Below are 24,965 nucleotides of genomic sequence, written 5' to 3'. Positions count from 1 at the left end.
ATATTTGTAACCCTGTTTATAGAAATTGTTTTTTCAACAGGTGGGGTACTTGAGTTTAGGTGGGGGATTCAGTGGAGGATTGTCACCACAACCGTCATCAAGTGTGGAATGCGAGCGACGAGTGAGTCCTTTAGACCCCAACCTTTCATCAGCTGCACGATATTCTCCACCACCCCCATACAACAACCCGCTGGCAGGAATAGAAGCATCACTGGAACATCCTGATTCCCCAATGGAAGACTTGTCACATGCTGGTTCTCTTCCTAGTCTCCCAGCTGGTGTTAGCAGTAGTATTTCCAGTGCCACAGAAAGTCTTGCTGTCACTGAAGCACATAGATTACCACCATCTTCAGTGGGACGAGCTTCAGCTAGTCGAGGAAGTAATTTAGTATCTGCTAACAGCCTTTTTCCATCACAGCCAATTTTATCACGCTCACAGCCAAGATGGGCCTCATCTGATGTAATATCTGATGATGATGATGAGGATGATGGAACTGTTAGCCCAGCTTTGGGTGAAAGTGTATGGGCTAAACAGAAAAGATTAGCTTTGAGTAATATGGTGGACAGTGGTGCATCTCAACCAGGACCTAGTAGACTTCAAGCTGTGACACAGGCCAGTCCCAGTATGCCTCAGCCTGGCCCAAGTGGTCTTCAGGCTGTGTTACAACCTTGTTCTAGTGGCATTCAAGCTATTGGCCATCCTGGCCCAAGTGGCCTTAGAGTTATGCCTCAGCCCAGTCGTAGTGTTCTTCCAGCTGTACCATCTAGTCATCATATTATGTCTCGACATCAGAGGTCAAAGTCTACAGACAGTGATAATGATGATAGTAATGACTCTCCAGAGAGTTTACCGCAGCTTAGTTCTACTCCTGGACCATCTGGTATTAGAAATAGATTAGTTCGGCTTAGTGATGGGGAGGCAGAGGCACTTAATGGTGTTGCAACTGGTTGTGAAGCCAGTAGTAGTGTTAGAAGTCATGTATCCCCATTAGGGTCACCTAGTACACCTGCAGATAATTGTATTGTATCATCTTCTACTGGACATATTGACTCTATACCACCCACACCTGCTGAATATCAAGGCAATGATGTATCTGGGCCCAGCAGCCCAATCTCTCCAAGTCTGGCCAGTACTGCTATACTTGATTCAACTGTTGATTCTACAAGCGGTCGTGGGATTATGGATCCAGATGGGCAAACCTCTGATGATGATGAGTTAGCACCAACAGGAGAGATGCAGTTGCCAGTAATGGGTGATGGAGATGAAATATCAACATCAGAAGTTGGCTTGCAGCACAGTGATGACAGTCAGGATGTTGCATTGCTTGTCAGTCCTCAAGGCATGTTCACTAGTGGAAGAGCTAGTGCCAATCGATTTATAGAGCAACTCTCTCTTTCTCTCTCTCTTTCTCCTCCACCTCCCCCTGATCCAGGGCCATACCTTAATGATCCATTGGCTATCCCAGGACCCAGCAGGGCCTCATTGCCTTGTACATCACAAATAACCAGTAGAAGAGTTAGTGCAGCAGTTGATCAAAGTAGAGATCAACCTTCTACCTCCAGTTCAGATAGCATGACAGATCCAGTGGAAGTTCTTGACAATAGTTTACCATTGTTGGAAATTGCATCAGGATTGCCTGGATGTAGTACAGCTTCTGATGCAGATCGCTTAAGCGATGGAAATGGAGCAGCAGGACTAGGAAGTGCCTCAGTAAGGATAAAAGATGAATCAGGACTAGGAAGTGCATCAAGAAGGCTGGAGCCCCTTGTGTCCCTCTCCAAAAGTGTGACAAATGTCATTGATGATGATAATTTAGCTGGTAGTACAGGTAACCAGGATCTTAATCAGCTGAGCCAATCTTATGTTCTTGAGCTCAATGAAGAAAGCTCAGTTGGTAGTGAAAATGCTCTAAACTCTGGCTCTCTTACTAAAGATGATCTGACTGATAGACGACTTAACCAAAGAAACTTTGATGGTTTATCAACAGGTCACCAATCACTGCTTAACACTAAAAGGTTAACAGAAGAATCCCTAAATAATTCTCTCAGTCTAACCTTAGCTTCATCAGAACGAAGCAGGGTGATGGAGACAGATGTAGCCTTACCAGGAACAACCCAGCAGTCTGCAATGGCACAACACTTAATTCCTTCTCAACCAGATCAGGTCAGTCATGTTGTTAAGTTAGCTTTTTAAATTTTCTGTTACCTGTATTAATATTGAGCTATGATCTCATATTAGAATTACTGTATAGGATTTATGACCTTCATTGTTGCAACATTAAATGGATTGTTAAAGTCAACACAGTACTGTTAAAGTTATTGTTGTTTATAGTACAGGGGTAATATTACTCTAATTATTAGTTTAATGATAATATTTTTGGCACAGGTTTCTCTTTTGGTTGGTGGGGGGGATGACAGCAGTGATGGAGCTCTCCTGATGATGGTGTCTTCAAACTCTCACGCTCTGCATAACACCCTTTCCCTTGGTATGATTTGATATTTAGTCTTTTGAAGTACAGTAAACCCTTGTTATTTGTGGGTTTGTGATTTGCAGTTTTGATTATTCGCAGTAAGCAGATGGTGGCTAGCTTGTTATCCTCTCTAGCAGTGCAACGAGTCACCCCCACACACCTGCAGCGTCTCCTCAACTTTGTTTGCGCTCAACCATTGCCTGGCACGCAGCATCTCTTGTGTTGTGCTCAAAACTTTAGTGTTTCTGTGTGAAATGGCCCCTAAAAGACTTCTAGTGGAATGAAATGTAAAAGGCAGAAGTTAGTGATGATTCTGACTGAGAAAGTTGAATTGTTAGATAAGTACAGAGAGGGGATGAGTGCTGCCGCGGCTGGTCGATTATTTGGTATTGGTATGCAGCAGTGCAATAAGGTAATACAAGTTGCTATTTGCAGTTTTGCCAGTTCATGCCATTCCTTGGAACCTAACCCCTGTGAATAACAAGGGTTTACTGTACTGTAATGGGATGACTAAGGTCCTGGTGTGGCACATAGCTTGTCACCAGAAAGGATAAAAAATTACCCTCCTTTATTTTTTATTGTTCATTGAATTTGTGTATAACAAAGAAATCCATTCTTATTGAGGATACTGTACTACTTTATAGTATAGTACTGTATTCAGGTATTTGTTCTTGCATCGCCTCATTAGAAACTGGTGTTTTCACATGAGATCTTGAATGCTTAAGAGCCAAAGTTTTCTAACAAATACATTTTTAGAGGAATTGGATACATATTTTACATCTATTTATTTAATTTTTTTGTGAATTCATTGGAGTTAATACTATTTTGTCAGCAAGGTCAGTAATACATATTATATTAAAAATTGTACTGTACTGTGCAGTAATGAAATATATTTTTTTCATTTCATTCATTTAACAGGATAATGAAGATTATATTTTTCATGAAAATGTTCCTCAAACATCCTGTACTTTATTTCAGGGTTTTAGTGTCTGATTTTATTTTCCTTTGTTATAGAGAAACAGCTGGAGCAAGGAGAAGCCAGCAGCCTTGCCCCTGACCTTAGAACGTCTGAATCACAGGTTAGTACAGTACAGGTATACAGTATTTTTTTATTTAACGAACTAATTCGAACCACCCCTTTCCAGAAAACCAGCTCTTTGAAGTGAGACAGCTTGTTTGAGTATGGATTCACAAAAGAAGGCAGAGCATTCCACAGTTTGGCTGTGTGAGGAAAGAAGGATGTATTATAACGGGTTATTCTAGTGTGATCGACATCCACAGAGAAACGGTGGGCACCGCGGGCAAGATGAGTATTGCAAACCCACGGCCTTGCCGGTGATACACAGGATGCCAAATCCACCGAACATTGCCCGTTAAAGTACCTGTAAAAGAGAGAGAGTGAAGCAACATTGTGGCGAAGAAAAAGGGAAGAAAGATTGTCAGCTAAAGGAGGAGAGTTAATAAGACAAAATGCCTTTGATTCCATGCCACCCCAGATATGAGAGCAGTACTCCAAGTTAGGATGAATGAATCCCTTATAAACTTGAAGCAACTGCTGAGGAGTGAGGTAGCTACGGCATCTGTACAGCATTCACAGCTTTCGGGAGGCAGCTTTAGCAATGTTGAGGATGTGTGGCTTCCATGACATATTAGAGGAAATCGTGAGACCTGGCATATCTATTTTAGAAATTGGCAGAATGATTGCGTCCTGAAATGTGATCAGTGGGAGATCATCTAATTTGGAAAGTGTAATTGGTAAATACTGAGCTTTAATACTGTTGAATTTAACCAAGTTTCTACCTCCCCATTCAGAGATGCTGCGCAGATCCGCATTAATAGATGATATGATATCAGCTCTAGGAATAGATCTAATTTGAGAATTAGGGGAAGGAAAAAATGTGAAGAAGAGTGAAGAGTAGAATCATCAGCATAAGAATGGATAGAACTAGTTGTAGTATGAAGTGTATCATTGATAAAAAGAAGGAAGAGAGTAGGTGAAAGAACAGAACCCTGTGGGACACCACAACTGCCATGGATCAGCTCTCAAGGAAGCTAGAAATTAGAGAACAAAGAGGGGGAGAGAAACCATAAGAGGAAAGTTTAGAAAGCAAAGATTTGTGCCATACCCTGTCAAATGCTTTGGAGGTGTCGAGGGCCATGACGAAAGTTCCCCATAATCCCTAAGAGAGGATGACCAAAGATGGGTTCAATAGGAGAGCAGATCACCAGTAGATCTCGCCTGGTGAAAGCCATACTGGTGATCCGACAAAAGAGAAAAGCGTTCAAGGTGACGGAGAAAATGGGAGTTTAAGATAGTTTCGAAAATCTTAGAGAGGGATGAAGTTAGGGCAATGGGGCGATAGTTAGAGGGTTTGGAATGGTCACCCTTCTTCGGGATGGGCTGAACCGAGGCATGCTTCCAAGAAGAAGGAAAAGTTTGGATTTTGAGGCAAAGGCGAAAGGGTGAGCAAGCACGGGCTAGAAATTCAGAACACGAGGTGGTATTCTGTCTGGTCCATGCGCCTTACTCACATCCAACCTGGATAACACACCACCAACCCTATGAGTGGAGATTATTGGAAAGTGCATAGGTTCAGTAGGAGGAGCAGGAGTAGGAGAGATAGAGTTGGAATCAGCTAAGGTGGAGTTAGAGGAGAATAAGGTGCCAAAGAGATTGGCTTTATCAGGGGGGAGAGTTGGCTATAGAGTTATCAAGTCGGAAGAGAGGAGGAAAAGAAGGAGAGCAAATGTTTTTGGTTAAGGACGAAAAGGATTTACTAGAAGAAGAGTTAGTCAGGACAGTAATGTTTCTTTTTCTAAAATTCCACTTTGCCCTATGAAGAATAACCTTACAACGATTCCTGGAAGTAATGAAAGAGGAGTGGGTAACAGGAGAAGGAGACAATTTCATAACTTGATATGCCCTGTCTCTCTCTCCATACATGCAAGAGAACGGGAGCGATCAAACCATGATTGTAAAGTGAAAGTTTTGGTAGAAGATGGGATAAATGCACTCATGCCACCCTATATAACCCCAGCAATGCTGTCAGCACATACTGAGGCATCCCGAGTGGAAAAGGAACATTCATTCCAAGGAAAGTCAGAGAAGAATTCTCGCAAGGATTGCCAGTTTGCCCTCCGATAGTGCCATAGTTGGCGATTAGAGGGGGTTGGGGGAGGTGGTTGTGCCCAGTTTGAATTAATAGAAATAAGATTGTGATCAGAAGACCCTCAGGGGGCAGAAATTGAGAATGAATAGTGTGAGGGGTTAGAGGTAAAACAAAGATCAAGAATGTTAGTAAGCTGATTGTGTCAATCAGGAATGCGCGTAGGGTGTTTAATTATTTGTTCCAGATCATTAAGTAAGGAAAAAGAGAGTGCCTCAGCTCCACCTGGGTCATCCCTTGCAGAACCAAGCCACTCTCTGTGATGTGCAGTCAGCCAAAGATGCACCGACCCCACCCTGGTTCTCGTGCTCACAATTTTACCTGGCAATACTTGAAGGAAGGCTGTATGTAATGGGGATTGTGATTGGTGGATTTATTTTCGGCTGTATCACTGTCAGGATAAATATTAAACGATCCAAAAGTAGCATTTTTTTATAATAAACTATTCATCGCTTAAATAATGAAGAAACTATATTAATGAATTGGTAATGCAGCTACAACCAGGGCTGCCACGAGATTCTCACATCAAATTTCAAGAATATATGTTACACATTTAATCTTTAGTGTTTCATGAAGGAATTAATTGTCTTTACAATGTGAGTATTACATAATATAATTTGACATAAGTTAGAGAGCAGCCACTGTAATAGACTCGACTGACACAATAATGGCATGTGGTATCTCTGCACCAGCGCCGCGCGGATGTGTGGAGAAGGGAAAACACTGAAGTGGTCATTTTGGTGTTCTACTAACTGCATTTGATGGTATTATAATTAATAACTCATTGAATGAGAGAGAGACAGACAGACAGACAGACAGAGTATACTTATATAGAGTTGATGAGGACACAGAAAGGGGTTGAATAGCTCTTAGTTATTATGTGGGTTTTTAGTTCCTCACTTTTTTATTTCTTTTGAATCATATTGCAACTGGCTTTATTTCATTGCATAATTTAAATTCAAGTTTTATAATATATTTCTTTCTTTCGAGGAATAAAATATAGACAGGTGTATTATTTACAGTGTATTGTTTAATAACGGGTCCATCCACCCTCTTTATCAATTACAGCTTGCAGCCTCTGCTGCATAGAAGATGCTTTGTTTGTTAAAAGCCCAGGTTTGTTTCTAAAAATCTTCCACTGTCTTTTTCACGTGGTCAAACAGCTGGTTTGGCGTCCTCTCAAACTCGGACTCCCAGGAATTGACGATACTTGCCCAGATATTTTTAATGGGATTCATGTCGCATCCCTTGTTCGGCAATTCCAAGAGCCTGAGGTGTTGCTGACCATCAAACAGTGACGCACTGCTCTGGCTGTGTGGATGAGGCATCTATCATGAATAAAAGTAACTGGCCCAGCAAGGAATGAGAAATTGCATTAATGAATTAAAGGGAGGAACTGATTCCTCAGGATGTCTAGGTATTTATTTGCCGCAAACCTCCCATTAATTTGGAAAACATCTCCCATACCGTGGAGGGATATGTAGCCCCCACACGTTCAGCGTCACATTTCCACTTCTAGCCACCTCGTATATGTGGGCCCTTTCGTATCTGCAGGAAGGGAAAATACAATACAAATATTGGCCTAATTAAGCTATTACATCTTACATTAAGTTTGTAGTATAATACTTGAAAATAAATTTTAATGCTATACGATTAATCTTAACGACTTTTATTTGAAAATGTATAATGAGCTGTTCGATGTTTTACAGCTATATCGACAAATACGGTATAAATCTTATTTGAATCATTATGGACTTGTTAACATGTTAAGTTTACTTATCTCATGCGATTTGGCTTCCACAAATGAATTTTACCGTGGTTAGTACTGGCAAAAGTCTTCTCATCCGTGAAGACTACTCGCGACCATAACTCCAGGTCCTCCCCCACATATTGCTGGCAAACTGGAGGCGACCAGTGCGGTGTTGGTCAGTTAGCCGTTCCTTTATGGAAGGGACTCTGTGTTGTGTGCCCGCCTTTTGCAAACGTGACCTGACAGTCTGTGCACAGTCGTCTAAGTGTAACGCCTCTCTGATGGTGACAGCGTTGGAGAACGGGTTGTTTTGGATTGCTGCTATTATGGTGGCATCCTTATCCCTAGTAGTCAGTCGGGGGCGTGGTCTTCTTTCTGAAAATAGGCACAATACTGTTTTTGGATCTCCTGTGTCATAACCTGGTATACCATTAACGCTATGGTATACACTCACAACCTTTAACAAAAAATCATAACATTTACATTATAATATTTGTATTATCATATAATTTATATAAAAATAAATATCTTGGATATTGTTTATATCCCGGTTCAATCTGAAATTTTCATACATAACCAAATCAGTTAAAATATCCGTTTCAGCATATCTCCTGATCCACTTCTTCACAGTTGAAGTCGAAACAGGAAGTAGGTCTGCGATGGCACGCACCTTAAAGCCTTCTTCTCGGAGGGCGATTATTTGGCCGCGAGTAGTTAAGCGCTGTTGCATCGTGTTCATGGTGACAGAAGTAATGCCAACTGTTGATCTTGTATTCACAACAACACTTCAGTCAAACTCTTATTGGCTTATTAGACCATGCCAAGTAATATGTGATTGGTGGGCATAAAACCTGATGCTGATGTCATTAATAAGATAGGTAACTATTGAAAATATTGTTACCTAACGATGAGTAAAGTCTTTTGCCGAACAATTGTTGATTTTTGGTTCGACAAAGAGGAACCAGATATTAAAATTCATTCATCAGCTGCCACTTGGATACTTCATTTTCCCAGTAGCACACATTTCAAATACAATTCGTATTATAATTGCCATAATTATGACTGTAATTTATTTATAATAATAAATAATAATGGTTGCCCCTCGTGTAACGAGGATGGCCGGCCCAAGGGCCACCTAGGCGTGAATTTGTTTAAGGTGTAGAAGCTGTCGCCAACGCAACAACCACACCCCAAGTTAACGAGTTGCATGACCCTGTGTCAAGGAATAGTCCGAAGACTGGACAACTCGCCAACTGCACTGGCTAACCATTACCCCGGAATATGATCCGCAAATTGATTAACATGCAGATCCCCAATTACTGCTGGGTAGACAGAGGCAAATGGCGTAAAGAAACTTACCCCTAGTTTCACCCTGCGATAGGATCGAACTCGGGTCCGCTCTTTTGCAAGGCGAGAATGCTAACCATTACACACACACACACTGACTGATAACTAGAATATACGAAGATACAATGTCGTGATTGACAAGTCTATTATTACACAGTTTCTGCCTCTAACTTACATCAAATTATAATATATAATGCTCACATTATAAAGACAATTAATTCCTTCATGAAGCACTAAAGATTATATGTGTAACATATATTCTTGAAATTTGATGTGAGAATCTCGTGGCAGCCCTGGTTGTAGCTGCGTTGCTAATTCATTAATATAATTTCTTCATTATTTAAGCAAATATACGAATATTTGGAAACTAGTCATGATCTTAAATAACGATGAATAGTGTTTGGGCTGTGGTTTGATATTTAACTATCTCACTTGTTAACACTTGCCTGAATGAGTGTAGGGTAGTCGCTGGTAACTTTGATGAAGCTGGGTGAGATATTGGGTAATCTCATGGCGTGTCACCTTTGATACAGTCGTAGATTGGGTTGATAGTTGAAATCGTCACAGCCGCCCTGGGTAGCACTTGTAATTATCTTAGCTTGTAAGTTACACAAGTGCACACAGGTTCTGTTATCTTCACTTGTTGTTCCTTGGTTTAATGTAAACACACGTGGTGATTTTTTAGTTATATTGGATAGTCTGATAGTTACAAGACTGATTGTTGACAGACTACTGAGCATTAGCTATTAGCTTGTAATTAGCTGATATAATTAGAGAGAGGTACAGCCTGGGGAGATAAGCTCACAACACGTCTCTTTGGTACGGTGTCTGGCTGTGTACTGGCGAGAATTGTGTAAACTGGCTGACCTCTCTGCGTCTGGTTGTTGGAGAGTAATCTATACATCAACACAGACATAAAATCTACATAGGCCTACTCAAACACGGAGGGCTGAGAAGTAGATTTAAGGGTTGTAACCTGAGAATGTGTGGTCCACCCTAGGAGGGGGAACATCTGCTTTATGTAGCTGTATGCTCAATAGTCTGGGTGATAGAATGTATACCTAATGAATATATGTCCTTAGCCCGTATTTATATAATATTAATTGATAGCTGCTAGAACATCGCTTGGCTACCACCCACCGAGTTCCATGCGGTGTAATATCCTCGCAGATAAGCCCCATGTGTACCTAACCTTGGTATAATGGTGTGTGTGCTTTAGCTAAGCTGAGATCTTCAACCTTTATGTAAATGGTGGTTGAGATTCAATGAAACTTGCCTACAGCTCCTTGCTAAAATGTTTCTGCACGAACCAAAAATACTTGTACACTGAATAACACAAATGGTAAAGGTTGGTATCACAAGGCTTGATTTTACAAATCTTAAGATAATAAAAATGATTAATAATTGCTAAGTACCTAGTATACAAAAATATGTTTCACTTATATAAGAAATTTGCTTTTAATAATTTTTATTTTTATTAGAACTTCTAATGAGTTTACTGAACATTGACTATTGGTATTGTATATTTATAAAATCATAAATTCAAATTCACGAAGGAAGGTAAAAATGTTCATGGGTTGGCAACGTTTTTTAGGGAAATGGCTAGTAACCTATTAATTTTCTGGCCTCGTCTAGTAACCCTTAACTTGCTCTTATCCTGACACAGCAAAATTAATCTGTTCTGTATAGGAAAAATTAAAATACAAAAATACTGAACATTATGAAGGTATGCATGGACACAGATCTGGGTGTGAAGATATTGATGAATGTGTATGCTGAGCATAATAGTACAGCTGAGTCTGGATTTACGCGGTTTTCGTTTATGCGTTTGTTCATTTACGTGGTGCTTTGCCAGAAGCGGGATGCTTGATTTACGCGGTAAATTTGGTCATTTACGTGGAGAGCAGCTGGAGATCCTGCCGCGCCGCGTCATTTTTGGATTCAAACCTCCCACCATCCCGCCATGTTGGGTAAGCGGTGCGAGTAGGTTGCACAGTGTATGTCTCTGTTGCGTTATCGGTGACGTCATATGACGTATCGGACTGTGATTGGAACACGCATCCTTACCTCCCTCCGCCGCTAGCTGTGATTGGTTTAATGTAACATGATGTGCCCTGCCGTGGGAGGGATGAAGCCGCTGCCCTAGCCGCGTCAGTTACGATCCTCCCAGTCACCCCGTGTATACTGTGTTCTATTGTTCCGATAATCTCGCTAATCTCGTAAGAATGACTTCCACTGGACCCCCACCACCACAGAAAAACCTTGCATTACCTGGACCCAGCCGCCTGAAGCCAAAGAAGATACGATGTGCCATAAGTTATGAGGTGAAGTACAAGATAATACAAGAGTTAGAAAAAGGAACAAGACAGGTTGATCTCGCACGCCAGCATGGTGTTAATGAATCTACGATCCAGACAATCAAGAAGGATGCAGCCAAGATAAAAGAACACATGAACATCACAAAGTCTGCAGGTGCTTCAATGGTGAAGTACTGCCAGAACAAGGTGCTTCTCAAGACGGAGAATTTACTTGTGAGCTACTTGATTAGTCAGGCACGACGGAACACGGCGGAGGACACGCGGTCGGTTCAAGAGTACGCACTTGAACTGTACGTAGCAGTGGCACATAAGATGGAATTGCAGAGCCCAAACCCTTCAATGCTTCCTCTGGGTGGCTGCAAGGGTTTAAGAAGAGGAACAAGATCACCAACATTAACATTGGTGGTGAAGAAGCGAGTGCTGACCGTGTTGCGGCTAGTGATTTTCCTCCGTTCTTACGTGACGTTATGGAGGAAGGACAGTACGCCGACGACCAGGTGTTCAACATGGATGAATCCGGTCTTTTTTGGAAAATGCTACCTTCCAAGACCTTCGTTGTCAAGTCTGCCAGCAAGTGTCGGGGCCAGAAGTTGCAGAAGGAGCACATCACCGTTTTGTTTACCACCAATGCCTCCGGTACCTGTAAACTCAAGTTATCGGTGATCCACACAGCCCGCAAGCCGCACGCCTACAAGAACATGGACATGACCAAGCTAAATGTCCACTGGGTAACCGCACGCAAGGCGTGGATGTCCTCTTCTCTGTCCCTCTTCTGGTTTGAGGACTGTTTCGTTCCAGACGTGAAGAAATTCTGCGAGCAACAGAATGTTCCATTCAACATTTTGTTGCTCCTTGACAACGCACCAGGACACTCGCCCCTACTGTTGGGTCGTCACCCCAACGTAAAAGTGGTCTTCTTTCCTTCCAACACTATTTCGTTAATCCAGCCCATGGACCAGGAGTTGATATGCAACATTAAGGCTGCATTCTCTGCAAAGAAGTTTAAGCTCCTGAACGACTTTACCAACACCAAGGACGAGTTGCGTAACCTGGGTGACACCGATAGCAAGAGCGAAGAGGACGAGGAACAAGAGTTGGCGGATCAAGAGGTTCGCGTCAAACAGTTTTGGAAGAAATTTAACGTCAAGAAAGCTGTTGACTTCTTGGTGGAGGCATGGGATCGGCTGTCTGTAGCAACGATTCGTCACGCATGGTGGCATGTTTTGCAAGGTATCCCAGGCGAGAGGCAGAGTCAACCTGTGACTGGTGAGGTTCAGTCTGTTGCAGTGGCAGTGGACCTTGCAAGAGAAGTTGTGCAGAGTGTTGCAGCTGCAGGCTTCTCCGAGACCACCAACGACGACATTATGGAGGTGATAAGGGATCCTGAGGTGACTGGCGACGAGATGTTAGAAGACGATGACGTCAGTGAAGAGGCAGGTGGTGCGTCATCCCGAGAAGAACACAAGTTAACGCATGGTAATGTTAAGGAAGCCATCGAGTGTGCAGAGAAACTGAAGCGTCTCCTTTCCGACGACCCTAACGATAACCGATATGAAGTCTTCAATAACCAGTTGTTGCACACTATGGAGCCGTACATCAAGGTGTATCACGACAACATCAATACTAGCCGTCAGCCTAACATCACGGACTTCTTCGCCCTCATCCCACCACAGCCAGCCCAAGCCAGTGATAGTGACAGTGATGGTGACTTTGAGGGATTTGTCAGGGAGGCCCTGACAACTGTGGTGGATAGTGATGGTGATTAACCTGAGGGCCAGGAATCTGCCCTCTGCCTCGGAACCAACCGCCATTCTTGTACGCCGACCCATCTCTTCTACTAACGTAAGTGTTATACCTAACCTAACCTTGATTTTTTCTAACCTAACGTAAGTGTTAAACCTTGATTTTTTCTAACCTAACCTAACCTAACCTTACGTAAGTGTTAAACCTTGATTTTTTCTAACCTAACCTTACGTAAGTGTTAAACCTTGATTTTTTCTAACCTAACCTAACCTTACGTAGGTATTGTGTCTGAAAAATTGGAGTTTGGGGGTCGGCCCAGTCTTTATTTCAATTTATCCCATATGTTCTGTTATTTCCTTTACGCATTTCTCGTTTTACGCCGTACAACGCGGGTTCAATTGACCGCGTAAATGAAGACCCAACTGTATATGCCAGTGTCAATATGACGACCTACAGTGTATCAGTATTTCCTGATCATCTGCAGCTATTAAGATTAGTCATTCACTACAAGAAGAAGTTCAGTTTGTTTAACCAATGTCAAAATTGTCAGTTTATTTTATTAGGAATAGTCCCATATATCATGCATTAAACTTAGAAGTAGAAACAATAGTATATGTATACAAGAATAACATCATAGATAGGGGTTAATTACAGATCTCTCTTGGCTATCTGCAAAGCGTCAAGGAGATTAATAACAGCTTGTGTTATATAACATTCACCTTACGGAGCCTGTAGTATTCAGACGTGCATCTATCTACACTTAATCTGTACTTGCAGAACGTAGTTTCATGCGATACTTATTGCATTCAGCTTGTGTATTTGTAGTGTCTACGACCTGCGTAGGTACGTCTTGGGCATTTTGGTTTTCATTTTGTGCAGACGTAGAGTCTACTGCTTGTGTAGGAACATTGTGTACAATGGTGGGAAGCAAGTCAGGGCTCACCTTTTTTAATCTGTCCACATGTAGTACGTCGGTAATTTGTGTATCCGGTTTAAGTATTTTGAATTTGTCACCGTGCTCTTTGGCAATTATCAGGAAGGGTCCTGAAAATGTCGGTGAAAGTTTAGAGATCCTTTCAGGTTCTCTTATCATGACAACGTCGCCTATCTGAAGCTTGATAGGCTTAGCATGTTTATGTTGTGTGTAAATCATTTCAGCGCGCGATGCTGCTAATTGCACAATCAACCATGTTATATACAGGTTGTGTAGGTCTTGTAAGTATGTCATAGGGTAACCTTTTATCGGCCCCATATATGATGTAGTAGGGTGCTTTGCCTGTGAAGCTATTTATTGACCCATTTATTGGCGCTGATACTTAAGGTAACCAATCCTCCCATGCTACCTGCATTGGATTCACTATATGTCTGAGAATCTCTCGGATTTTGCGATTGGTCCGCTCAACTAGGCCATTCGATTGTGGGTGATAAGCTGCTGTGAAGCTTTGTTGAATGCCGTATTGTTGGCATATGGTTGCAAGAAGTTGATTCTTAAATTCTATTCCGTTGTCGGATAGAATAACCTTGGGTGTAGTGAACGGACATATGAGATGCGTCACTAAAGTGTGTGCCACAGTCTCCGCAGATTTATCCTCCAAGGGGACTAGAATCACGAATCTGGAGAAGTGATCAACACACACAAGTATGTAGGTGGAGCATTGATGGCTTTTTGGCAGTTGCAATAAGTCGATTGCGACTGTGTCGAATGGGCGTTCAGATGTTGGGTATTCGAGAATTGGAGCAGGGTGCATCATAGTTCCCTTGTGTTGAGCACATGGTAAACAATTAGCAATGTGTCGCTTAATGTCCCTTTTCATTGTCCTCCAATAGTAAGATTTTCTTATTTCTGCAAGGCATTTGTCACACCCTGGATGACCTGCTTGAGGTGTATTGTGGTACAGATTGAGTGCCGTGTCTCGTAGGTTGTCAGGTATGACAATTTGTGTGACAGTATCCTGCACTGTTTTTGTTGTACGGTGCAGTATGTCTTGTCGCAGTTCAAACTGTTTGAACGGAAGAGGTAACTTTTGTAGATCGTCCTCCTCACCTGATTCGAGAGCATAAATTACTTTAGACTACATTGGGTCTTGCTGTTGTTCCTCTCTTAATTTTTGTGGAGTGAACAAGGGTATTGGTATAACTGGAGCTATGTGTCTAGACAGTGCGTCGGCAACCACATTCGCGCATCACGGTAAGTTTTTAAAGATGGGTTCGAATTCTTCAATGGTCAAGTACCAACGTGCAAGTGTGCCAGAGAGGTTCTTTCCATGGAATAACTCCGTTACTGCTTCGTGATCCGTATAGACTGTTATTTGATAACCAAATATCACGTCTCTGAATTTCTTTAATGACCAAATGTAAGGGCGCGTGTTTTCCAACATCTACACCACCCTTATCTTACTTACTTCTCTTGCTCTAGTTCTTACTCTTACTCAGTTCCTTCATGTTCCTTTTTACTTACTTCATTGGTTATTGCATAACCCTAGTTCTTTTTGGTAGCATGGACATTCTTTTGGTAGCATGGACGAGGGTCTAGGCACATGGGTATGGTAATTCTGGTATCAAGTCACTTGGACGGAAATAAAGGTAAAATACTGTGGGAGAAATGAATACACCTAAAATACTCTAAGAACAAGTTTATTAATGTGAAATCAAAGGGAAAGAGAGATATTATTAACATATAACTACCAGGCTCACTTCTGGGCTTAGTGCAGACTCAGTACTTTCTTCTTTACTTATTTTCTTATTTCTTTACTCAATAGTAATTACTCAGATCTTACACTCTTACTGCACACAACCTTACTGGTGTTACATTACATTACATAGCAGGACCAGTTCCTTGGCCCTACTCACAATACATAGTACATGGCACTCCTTGTAGATTACTTTACTTCTCACACCTACTGGTGGTACGTGGCATTACAGTACAGTTACAAGACTTTACTCACCATACACGTTAATACTGAGACTAGCAGATACAGGGGTCCACTACCCAACATGGGATAATTATTTCCAACTAATTATCCCTAACATACATGTTACAACACTCCCTGTGGACATATACTTCCAGGGTGCGTCCCAGGGTAGAACACTGAGATTCATGACCGTTGTTGTGGTCAGTGGTAGCCAGACACATGGCGAGTCTGGGGTCTGGCACCAAGAAGCAGTGGAGCAGATTAATCAGGCCGCATCGGTGCCATTGTTTCATATATGATCCCTGCTGAGTATCTACTACATCCGGGGCCGTTGTCGAGTGATCCAAGAGTCACAATTGGATCTGGGGACAAACGTTGGAGCGGTGTCAGGGGACGAAGCATGAACAACACAATCACAACAAATCTCTTGTCTGGGAACGACAGACATAGTTACGTTATAGTACTTCTTACACTGGGTGAATGACAATTCAACTGTTGAAGCATGAACACTGATGAACTCTGATATTCACTACAATTGACTGAATCAAACTGAATGGCTACACATAAACATACCTGGGGACAAACGGAGCGGCGTCAGGGGACGCTCGCCCTGCGTGATGCCAGGTTATATATATCCCTGAGTTGCCAGTGATCGCTACTCACGCAATGACAGTAATTACAAACAAACTAACTGTTACTCATTCAAGGATGACCCTCAGTTGACAAAGGTCTGGCGAATTACTTGAGTTGATTTACACAGACTAATTCAAGATTGAGCTTCCCAGGTGAAAGTGGAATAACAACTGATCGACAACTGTCTTCACAAAGGCGGGGCACTGGGAGGGAATAAGCGTCAATGGGGAAAAACACGTCTTCTTCTCAGGGGTCGCTAACCCACTCGTGTTTTGCGGTCGTGGAGTTTAATAAGAATGATTAGTTAAAACAGATTAGCAGTCAACGTGACCATGACACAGACAACAGCTAACGCCTCTAGATGAGTTACTGAATAGCGTGTTTCTGCATCATTAAGTTTACGGCTTGCATAAGCAATTACTCTACTTTTCCCTCTAGTGTCTAGCTGCATGAGAACAGCTCCTAGCCCTTGTCCGGAGGTGTCGGTGCACAGGGTGAAAGGTTGAGTATAATCAGGGAATGCCAATACTGGTGCATTGGTCAATGTTTCCTTTAATGCATTAAAGCTGTTTTCCTGTTCATTGTTCCAAATAAATGTTGCATCTTTTTTTAGTAATTTTGTCAGCGGGGCGGCTGACTTAGCATATCCGTGAATGAATGAGCGATAGTAGCCGGAAAGTCCGAGGAAACTAAAGTGGTCCCTCGGTTAATGAGCACAATCCGTACCAGCAGGTTGCTCGTTAACCGAAACCATTGTTTTCAATGGGTTTTTGGGTAATTGGTTCCAGCTCACCGAAAATTGCCTAAATTCAACAAAAAGGTAGAAAGGTTCACTTACTTTGAGGTGTGTATGTAGAAGGCTCCTGGATGATGATGGGAATTAGAATGAGGGTGGAGGAGAAGGGAGAAGAGAAGGAAGTGGAGGTGGAGGGGAAGCATTTTACTGCTTCTTGGAAGGTGAGTCACCTTCCATGAAAATGTCAGGAACCTCTGGACTGACAGATTCTCCACCATGAACATCCTCTCTCCTTCTTGAAGTGCAAGGCTGAGGGCTAGCATCTTGTTCCCTCTGCCTTTTACTGAAGAAAGTGTCAATTGTGGTCTGTGGGGCACCTGTCCTCCTCACCATTAACTTATGTTAAAAGAAGGAGACCACTGAGTCCTCAACATGACACAAAGTTAGTTCAGTTTTTTCCACTTCTGGGTGCTTTGAAGCCAGTTCCCTGAACTTCTCCCAGTGGTAAATCACATCTTTCAACTGTTTAACTGACATATGGTCATCACTTTCAATTTCCTCCTCACCACTGTCAGCCTCTACCTGTAACATCTCATCCAGTTGCTTCAAGTCATCAGGAGTAAGTTCCTCCTCATGAGACATCACAAGCTCTTCCACATCCTCCTCCTCCACTTCAAGGCCCAATGACTGACCAATGGACACAATCTCCTGGTCCAACTCTGTTTCTTCCTCAAATCCCTCAAAATCATGGACTACTGATGGCCACAGTGCTTTCCATGAAGAATTGAGGGTTTTAGTGGAGACTTCTTGCCATGAGGACACAATCAATTTTACAGCCTCCAGGATGTTGAATTGTGTCTTCCAGAACTGTTTCAGTGTTAGTTCAGGATCAGTGGAAGTTGCCTGATGACACCTCCTAAACATTTTCTTCATGCACAACTTCTTGAAGTTGCTGATTATATTCTGGTCCATTGGCTGTATGATTGTTGTAGTGTTTGGAGGCAAAAACAACACTTTCACAAAGTCAAATTGATACTCCAAATTGCTGGCAAGGTCAGGGTCATGACCAGGAGCATTATCCATGAGGAGAAGAACCTTTAAAGGGAGTTTATTGGTGGTTAGGTATCTCTTGACAGAAGGGCAAAACACATCAACAGCCCATTCATTAAAGAGCTGTCTTGTCACCCATGCCTTACGGTTGGACTTCCAATAAACTCCAAGTTTTGTTCTTACCACTTTCTGTTGCTTGAACACCCTGGGGTTTTCAGAGTGGTAGACAAGCATAGGCTTCAGTCGGAAATCCCCTGAAGCATTGGCACCAAGCAATAGAGTGAGACGGTCTTTCATGGGTTTATGCCCAGGTAAAGAGGCTTCATCTTTGGTGATGAATGTTCTTTTGGGCATCTTTTTCCAGAACAGCCCAGTTTCGTCCACATTGAACACTTGCTGTGGAAGATAATTTTCTTCTTCCATCAGTTTTTTAAATTCAACTAAAAACTTTGCTGCCCCTTCTTTATCAGCACTAGCAGCTTCACCATGCCTAACAACACTTAAAATGTCACTTCTTTTCTTAAATTTTTCGAACCAGCCTTTGCTAGCCCGAAAATCTTCAAATTCTGTTCCTGAAGAACCAGGTTGATCTGCCTTTAAATGTTCATAAATCTCCCTGGCTCTTTCACAAATGAAACCACCAGAAACTGAATCACCTTTCATCTGTTTTTCCCTAATCCAGATGATAAGTAACCTCTCAGTTTCTACGATTAGGGATCTACTTTTAAACACTCTTGTAGATTTGTCTCTCACGTTCACTTCTTTAAATTTGTCTTTTTGTGCAAGAATTGTCGACACAGTTGATGCCGACATGCCATATTCTTTGCATAGCGCATTTGATTTAATGCCTTGTTCGTGTTTTTTTATTATTTCCTGCTTGATTTGGATTGAAATTGCTTTTCTTGATCTCTTAGGCCCCATGCTGGATTCAAACAATGTCAGCACGTGTTTTTCAAAGTTAAACTAGCTGTAAATAAAGAATATTTTCTTTAAAATAACACTGCACTGCACTATATATTGTCAATATGTAAAATAAATTTCAAAATGACCAATAATTTGCTTGGAAACACAGAAAAAAAGCATTTAGTTGAAGAGAGTCTCAAGCAAGATGTTACCTCCAGTGAAAACAGAGAGAGACTAACTCCTGTTTGCTGTGTTAAGAGGCTGGATGCCGTGCATTAAACTAGTCACTTTACTTTCAATTATGTTCAATAATTGTTAAAATGACTAAAAAATTGAATATTAAACTTTTAAAATTATTGAATAGTATAAACTTCTTGATATTTACTAAAATAGTAAGGAATTTAAGCCCTAGAACCGATTAATGTATTGGCGGACTGATACTAAAGCTGGTTGCCCGGTCAGCGCAAGCGAAAACATGTTGAGGTCGGTTCGTAAGAACTTCGTTAACCGAATTGAAGATCCTTATGGAAGGCAGTTCGTTAATCGAAATTACGTTAACCGAGGCATTCGTTAAATGAGGGGTCACTGTATTGCCAATCATTCCTGCAAGCAATGTATTAATCATTTGTTGAAATGTTAATGGAGCATTTCGTAGTCCAAATGGCATTCTTAAAAATTCAAAATGTCCCAAGGGAGTGCTGAATGCAGTCACCTCGCGGGATTTCTCGTTAAGAGGAATTTGCCAATACCCGCTAAGAAGATCTAGGTTCCTAAAAACTGCGTTGTCTTTTCCCAACTATTGCAACAAATCACTCAGAACAGGCATCGGGTACCTATCTGGTATACAGTAGTTGCTTCATTGACTCGTCGAAACAATAACAGGTCGCCATCCTCCATCTTTCTTTGGAACTAGAAAAAGAGGCGAATTCCAAGGGGATGACGAATGTGTGATTACTTTCTGTTCAATCATATCTTTAACCATGTCCTCAACTATGGGCCGTTGGCTATGAAGTAATCTATAAGCTGGTATGTAGACAGGGTTAGTGTCTGGTTTTAAAGATATGTGGTGTGAGGTTAATTTTGTTTGACCTAGCGGTTCCCCAGGTAATGCTACTATGTCACGATAGTCAGCTAGTAACTCTAGGAGTTCACTTTTGCCTTGGAGATGGTCAATCACCTTGACCTGTGGAGTTATTTGTTTCAACTTCTCCTGTCTGGTTTCTTCTTGTGTTGGTGCAACGCTCCCAATTGGCAACTGAGTAGGCTGTGCAACAACATTAGTATGGTACACCAGGAAATCACAAAGACAACATCCCTTTTTCAAGATTTTTGGGCTGCCAGCTCTATTAAAAACAAGGATATCTGTTAAACCACCTGGTCTAATTGTGATCAAGGTAGACTCAAATGACAGACCTTTAATCTTGGCGCATTCGCTAAGACAGACTACGTCATAACCAGTGTTGACATCTGGCAACTGGACAGTAGCTCTGGTTATTTCCTCATTCTGAAAAGGTTGAGTACCTGTTAGGACTGCAGGCATTATGATCCAATCTTTAGCAAGTTTGGGCTCGTGGACAACCTTCCTCGTATCTGTTGAGTTAGTTATCACTTTCACATTTGTGCTGAGCATTGGATGTGAATTTTGCATGGCATGGTATGTAGTGCTCTTAAATGTTATAGTATGTCGACTAGGTTGGACATCTATATTATTTTGTTTTAGTGTTTGAAGACCTCATAATCCATCAGCTGGTAGAGAAAAATCTTTTACTATATAAAACTCTGCTTGAAAGGTTTCACTGGAATCACAAAAACCTATAGGTAATGTAATGACTTCCTTAATATCTAAATGTTGGCCTGATACTCCGGAGAGATCGACATCAGTAGGTCTTATTTGCCATTTATTGTCAGGAGAACGTCGATTCAATTCAGTAAATGACGTTAACGAGATAACAGCGCACGCTCCCGTATCTGTGTCTAAAGAGAGCTTGATGTTACCTACACTCGCTGGTATTGTCAATACTTCTACTTTACTTAGTGCAGCGATCAATGACGCTGTCATGGAAGCATTGTTAGTTATATGTGATCTTATCCCAGGTCGTGTTGGACATGGCGCAAATCTTCCCCCGACGGATTTTGAATTTGACGCCGTGGATTGTGCTCTTGATAATCCTGCCTGCATTGATGCAAAGTTACACAATCCTCTGAACTGTGTGATCTAGATTGATGTAGTACACACTACTGGTCACTTTTGGGTTCGGGAGCATTGTATGTCCTGCTTACTGCACTTGAATTTAACTTTTGATTTTGATTTTTGAAGTTGCTTTTCTTGGCTTTGTTAAGCTGATGGGTTTTACCATCTTATTTTGCATAGAAACAGTCATCAGTCGTATGATTCTGTTTCTGCAAATTTTACAAACAGTTTTTTGTTTAGGCTTGGTACCTGTTTCTTTCTGAACCTTAACTGGTGCCGTTGCCACCGGTGCAATGGTTCTAGCACGAGGTATGTATGGGGTTCTCTGCATTAACTTTTCTGCATAATCTGTGAGTTTGTCTGACTGGGGGTAATTTTCCTTTTGAGCTTGCTTAAACTCTACTTCTTGAATAAGAAATATAAATTGGATATACTCGATAAGACGATACACGTGTTCCTCACTCATTTTACGGTCTTTGTCAAACTAATCAGAACCGGAGAAGTGTGCTTTCGCGTCGTCATAAGCCTCCCCTGCCATAGACTGTGCCATGAAGATATCCTGTGTTTGGATTCGCGTTAATGTTCTGCTTACCATTCTAAAAGCCCATGTAAGGTGACCGCCAACTCCTCCCTGAACAAAAAACGTATCAAATTTCTTTTGAACTCATATTTTGATCTAGTAAAAGCCGAAGCATTCATTAGGTTACTTGCGCAACACGCTGGTTTAATGTGACCACGGATGAATGCTTTATGATCCTCATTATCTCGGACATTATTATGTCTCATCACATCCTCACATGCTCGGAGGAAGTGCTAATACATTATAGTTAGGATCATCCCCTGTGAAGTCTCGGATTCGATCATGCTGTGGTAGTATTTTCCACGCATTAGTTGCTTGCGTCACTGGGTTAGTCATGTTAATGGTTAGAGGTTTACTAGTTAATTGCAATGCTGGTAAATTACTCGTGCATGGATCAGAAGATGTCTATACATTGTCAGATGTAGGTTCACAATACAGAGGTGTAGTGTTGTAAAAACGTCCTGACTTAAGTTGTGTAAATAATAATTCGTTATTTGTTTTATCTATGACTGCGTCACTAACTTCTATTGAAGTGTTTACTGTTAGTTCAGGTTCAATGACTTGTAATTCATGCGCACCTTCGAGTTCACATGTGTCAATGATAACGGTGTCATGAGGTACAGTGCCACTTGAATCACCATCTAAGGTTTCATTAGGTTGATCGTTAAAAATATATAAATGATCCATAAATGTTTCTTAGATTTAAATGTTTAATAACTTTGCCAATCCATTCACAATAAGGTAATGTGAATGTAATTTTAGTGATAAATAATTGTATAAGTTATTTTTCCATTAATTGTTGCAAGGCGCTTGATAATTAATAATCTATCGCGATGTCTATCTTGTGAAGATATGTTTTAAATTATATATAAGATGTGTATATATATATATAACTAATGATTGTTTGTGAAATACCTAATACTTGTACCGTAGAGTTGATTGTAGTTTCTCGGAGAAATCCTCTTGTTTACATCTTGTCAGCTGGGCTGGGTGGATGACGTCACTGTTGGGGCTCTCTACCCACACACATCTGCTCTGGTCGAGGTCGATGAGGGTTAGGTTGATAGGTCCATAGGTCGATGAGGGTTAGGTCGATAGGTCCATAGGTTGATGAGGGTTAGGTCGATAGGTCCATAGGTTGATGAGGGTGATGAGGGTTAGGTCCATAGGTCCATAGGTTGATGAGGGTGATGAGGGTTAGGTCGATAGGTCCAGAGGTTGATGAGGGTTAGGTCGATAGGTCCAGAGGTTGATGAGGGTGATGAGGGTTAGGTCGATACGTGATACCCTGAGAAAATACCACTGGGTCTCTGCTATCGCCGCCCTGTCAAGGTGACTAATGGTTCTTGTAAACCACACACATCTGCTCTGTCTTGAGGATTTTCTGTTGGTTAAGTGTTCTTCCTTATGTTACCACTTAAGAGTTAGTGTTACCACTTACAAGTTAGTGTTGCCACTTGTACTGGTACACAGTTAAAGTAACTTGTTATTTGTTACTTGTAGTAGTCACTGTTATTTGTTGTTATAAGTACTTTCTGGTACTTATAAAGTTTCTGTCTCTCTAATTTACTAGAAATCACAGGAACTTGAAGCACTGATTAAGTTAATTGTAGATTCGATCTCCATTGTTGCCGCCATTGTTTGGGCTGTGGTTTGATATTGAACTATCTCACTCAGTGGCGGCTCGTGAAAAATAAAATGGAGGGACTGCAAGCCTCACACAACAGTAGGATACACAAATTTGACCTACCTCAGGTATGAGTTGTAGTTGATGTCCACGAATTCCCAGGGCATGGTAGTAGTGTTGGTGGTAGAAGGGATGGCCGAGGTGGTGATGGACCAGTATTAATTGAAAATAAAGTCGGCGTGTCTGCTCTTCGATGTAGCAAAATTGTTTATTACTATTTCATTAAAATCCTTTATTTCTGTTATCATTTTATTTTCAATGGATATCACTGCTAAAGCAGACAGTCTGTCATTCACCATGGTACTGCGCAAAAAAGTTTTAATTCTCTTCAAAGTTGAAAGCACCTTTCTGCTTCTGCCGTTGTCATTGGAGTTGTTATTAAAATTTTCAGCAATCTGAGCAATCTGAGCTGCAATGTTCACTTTACCCAGCAACGATAAATTAATCATGTTATTCATATGTTTGGCTGACTGCTCATGTTTCACTATTTTCTGTGGCAAATGCCTCAAGTCAGTCACATCACTTTTCGTCCATGCCGAGTCCCCACCAAACAATAAGCATGGAAAGCAGAATAAAGTATTTGCCTCGTCACAACCACAGAGCCATTCACATTTCTGATAAACACTGATGTTAAACTGGCGTGTATATTCTTTGTTCCTGCTTGTACTGTTCTGTTGAATGGATAAAACTGGTGAAGGTCTTCCTCTTGCTTTGATTTCAGTCTTTTCATTTAATGTCAGCTGGGAAAAGTTGATGTTTTGCAAATACTTCACTCGATTTTCCATCGTCAAAGGGTAATTAAAGAAAGCACGATTTAACCACACCGTCCACACGCAATGTAAACACGTTGTACGAGACTGAGCTGCTTCAAGTGCAACTCATTGTCTCCAGAAGTGGTGCGCCGGCGGCGCCAATTAATAACAGACATGAATCATACAGCATTGACAGCAACTATGAAAGTAACTTAAATTTTGGTCTGATTTTAATGAAAATTCACTTAGCAACGTATTGAAAATAATTAAATAACATATAAAATGATATATTTGTTGGTAGTGTATTATTCAGCTGTCTCTCTAAAGGAATCATACGCCTGGCAGTGAGTGTCTGGGGGGACTGCAGCTCTGCAGCCCTATGCACGAGCCGCCACTGATCTCACTTGTTAACACTTGCCTGAATGAGTGTAGGGTAGTCGCTTGTAACTTTGATGAAGCTGGGTGAGATATTGGGTAATCTCACGGCGAGTCACCTTTGATACAGTCGTAGATTGGGTTGATAGTTGATATCGTCACAGCCGCCCTGGGTAGCACTTGTAAATATCTTAGCTTGTAAGTTACACAAGTGCACACAGGTTCTGTTATCTTCACTTGTTGTTCCTTGGTTTAATGTAAACACACGTGGTGATTTTCTAGTTATATTGGATAGTCTGATAGTTACAAGGCTGATTGTTGACAGACTACTGAGCATTAGCTATTAGCTT

The 24,965-nt window shown here is 41.4% G+C and overlaps 1 protein-coding gene across 1 annotated transcript in view; it reads left to right on the top strand.

Annotated features, from left to right (window-relative positions):
- The window catches only part of LOC121858312, a gene marked incomplete in the record, with an annotated part of 213,104 nt that overhangs the window by 8,989 nt on the left and 179,150 nt on the right, over positions 1–24,965 (top strand). The window contains 3 exon segments of the mRNA XM_042354645.1: positions 41–2,164; positions 2,387–2,486; positions 3,486–3,550. Coding sequence (XP_042210579.1) covers positions 41–2,164; positions 2,387–2,486; positions 3,486–3,550 — 2,289 coding nt within the window.

The sequence above is a fragment of the Homarus americanus genome, unplaced genomic scaffold (assembly GCF_018991925.1).
Source record: "Homarus americanus isolate GMGI-L3 unplaced genomic scaffold, GMGI_Hamer_2.0 scaffold57980, whole genome shotgun sequence".
In the NCBI taxonomy this organism is placed as follows: Eukaryota; Metazoa; Arthropoda; class Malacostraca; order Decapoda; family Nephropidae; genus Homarus; species Homarus americanus.
Note: the sequence above shows the minus strand (reverse complement) of the source record. Positions and strands in the feature narration are given on the sequence as shown.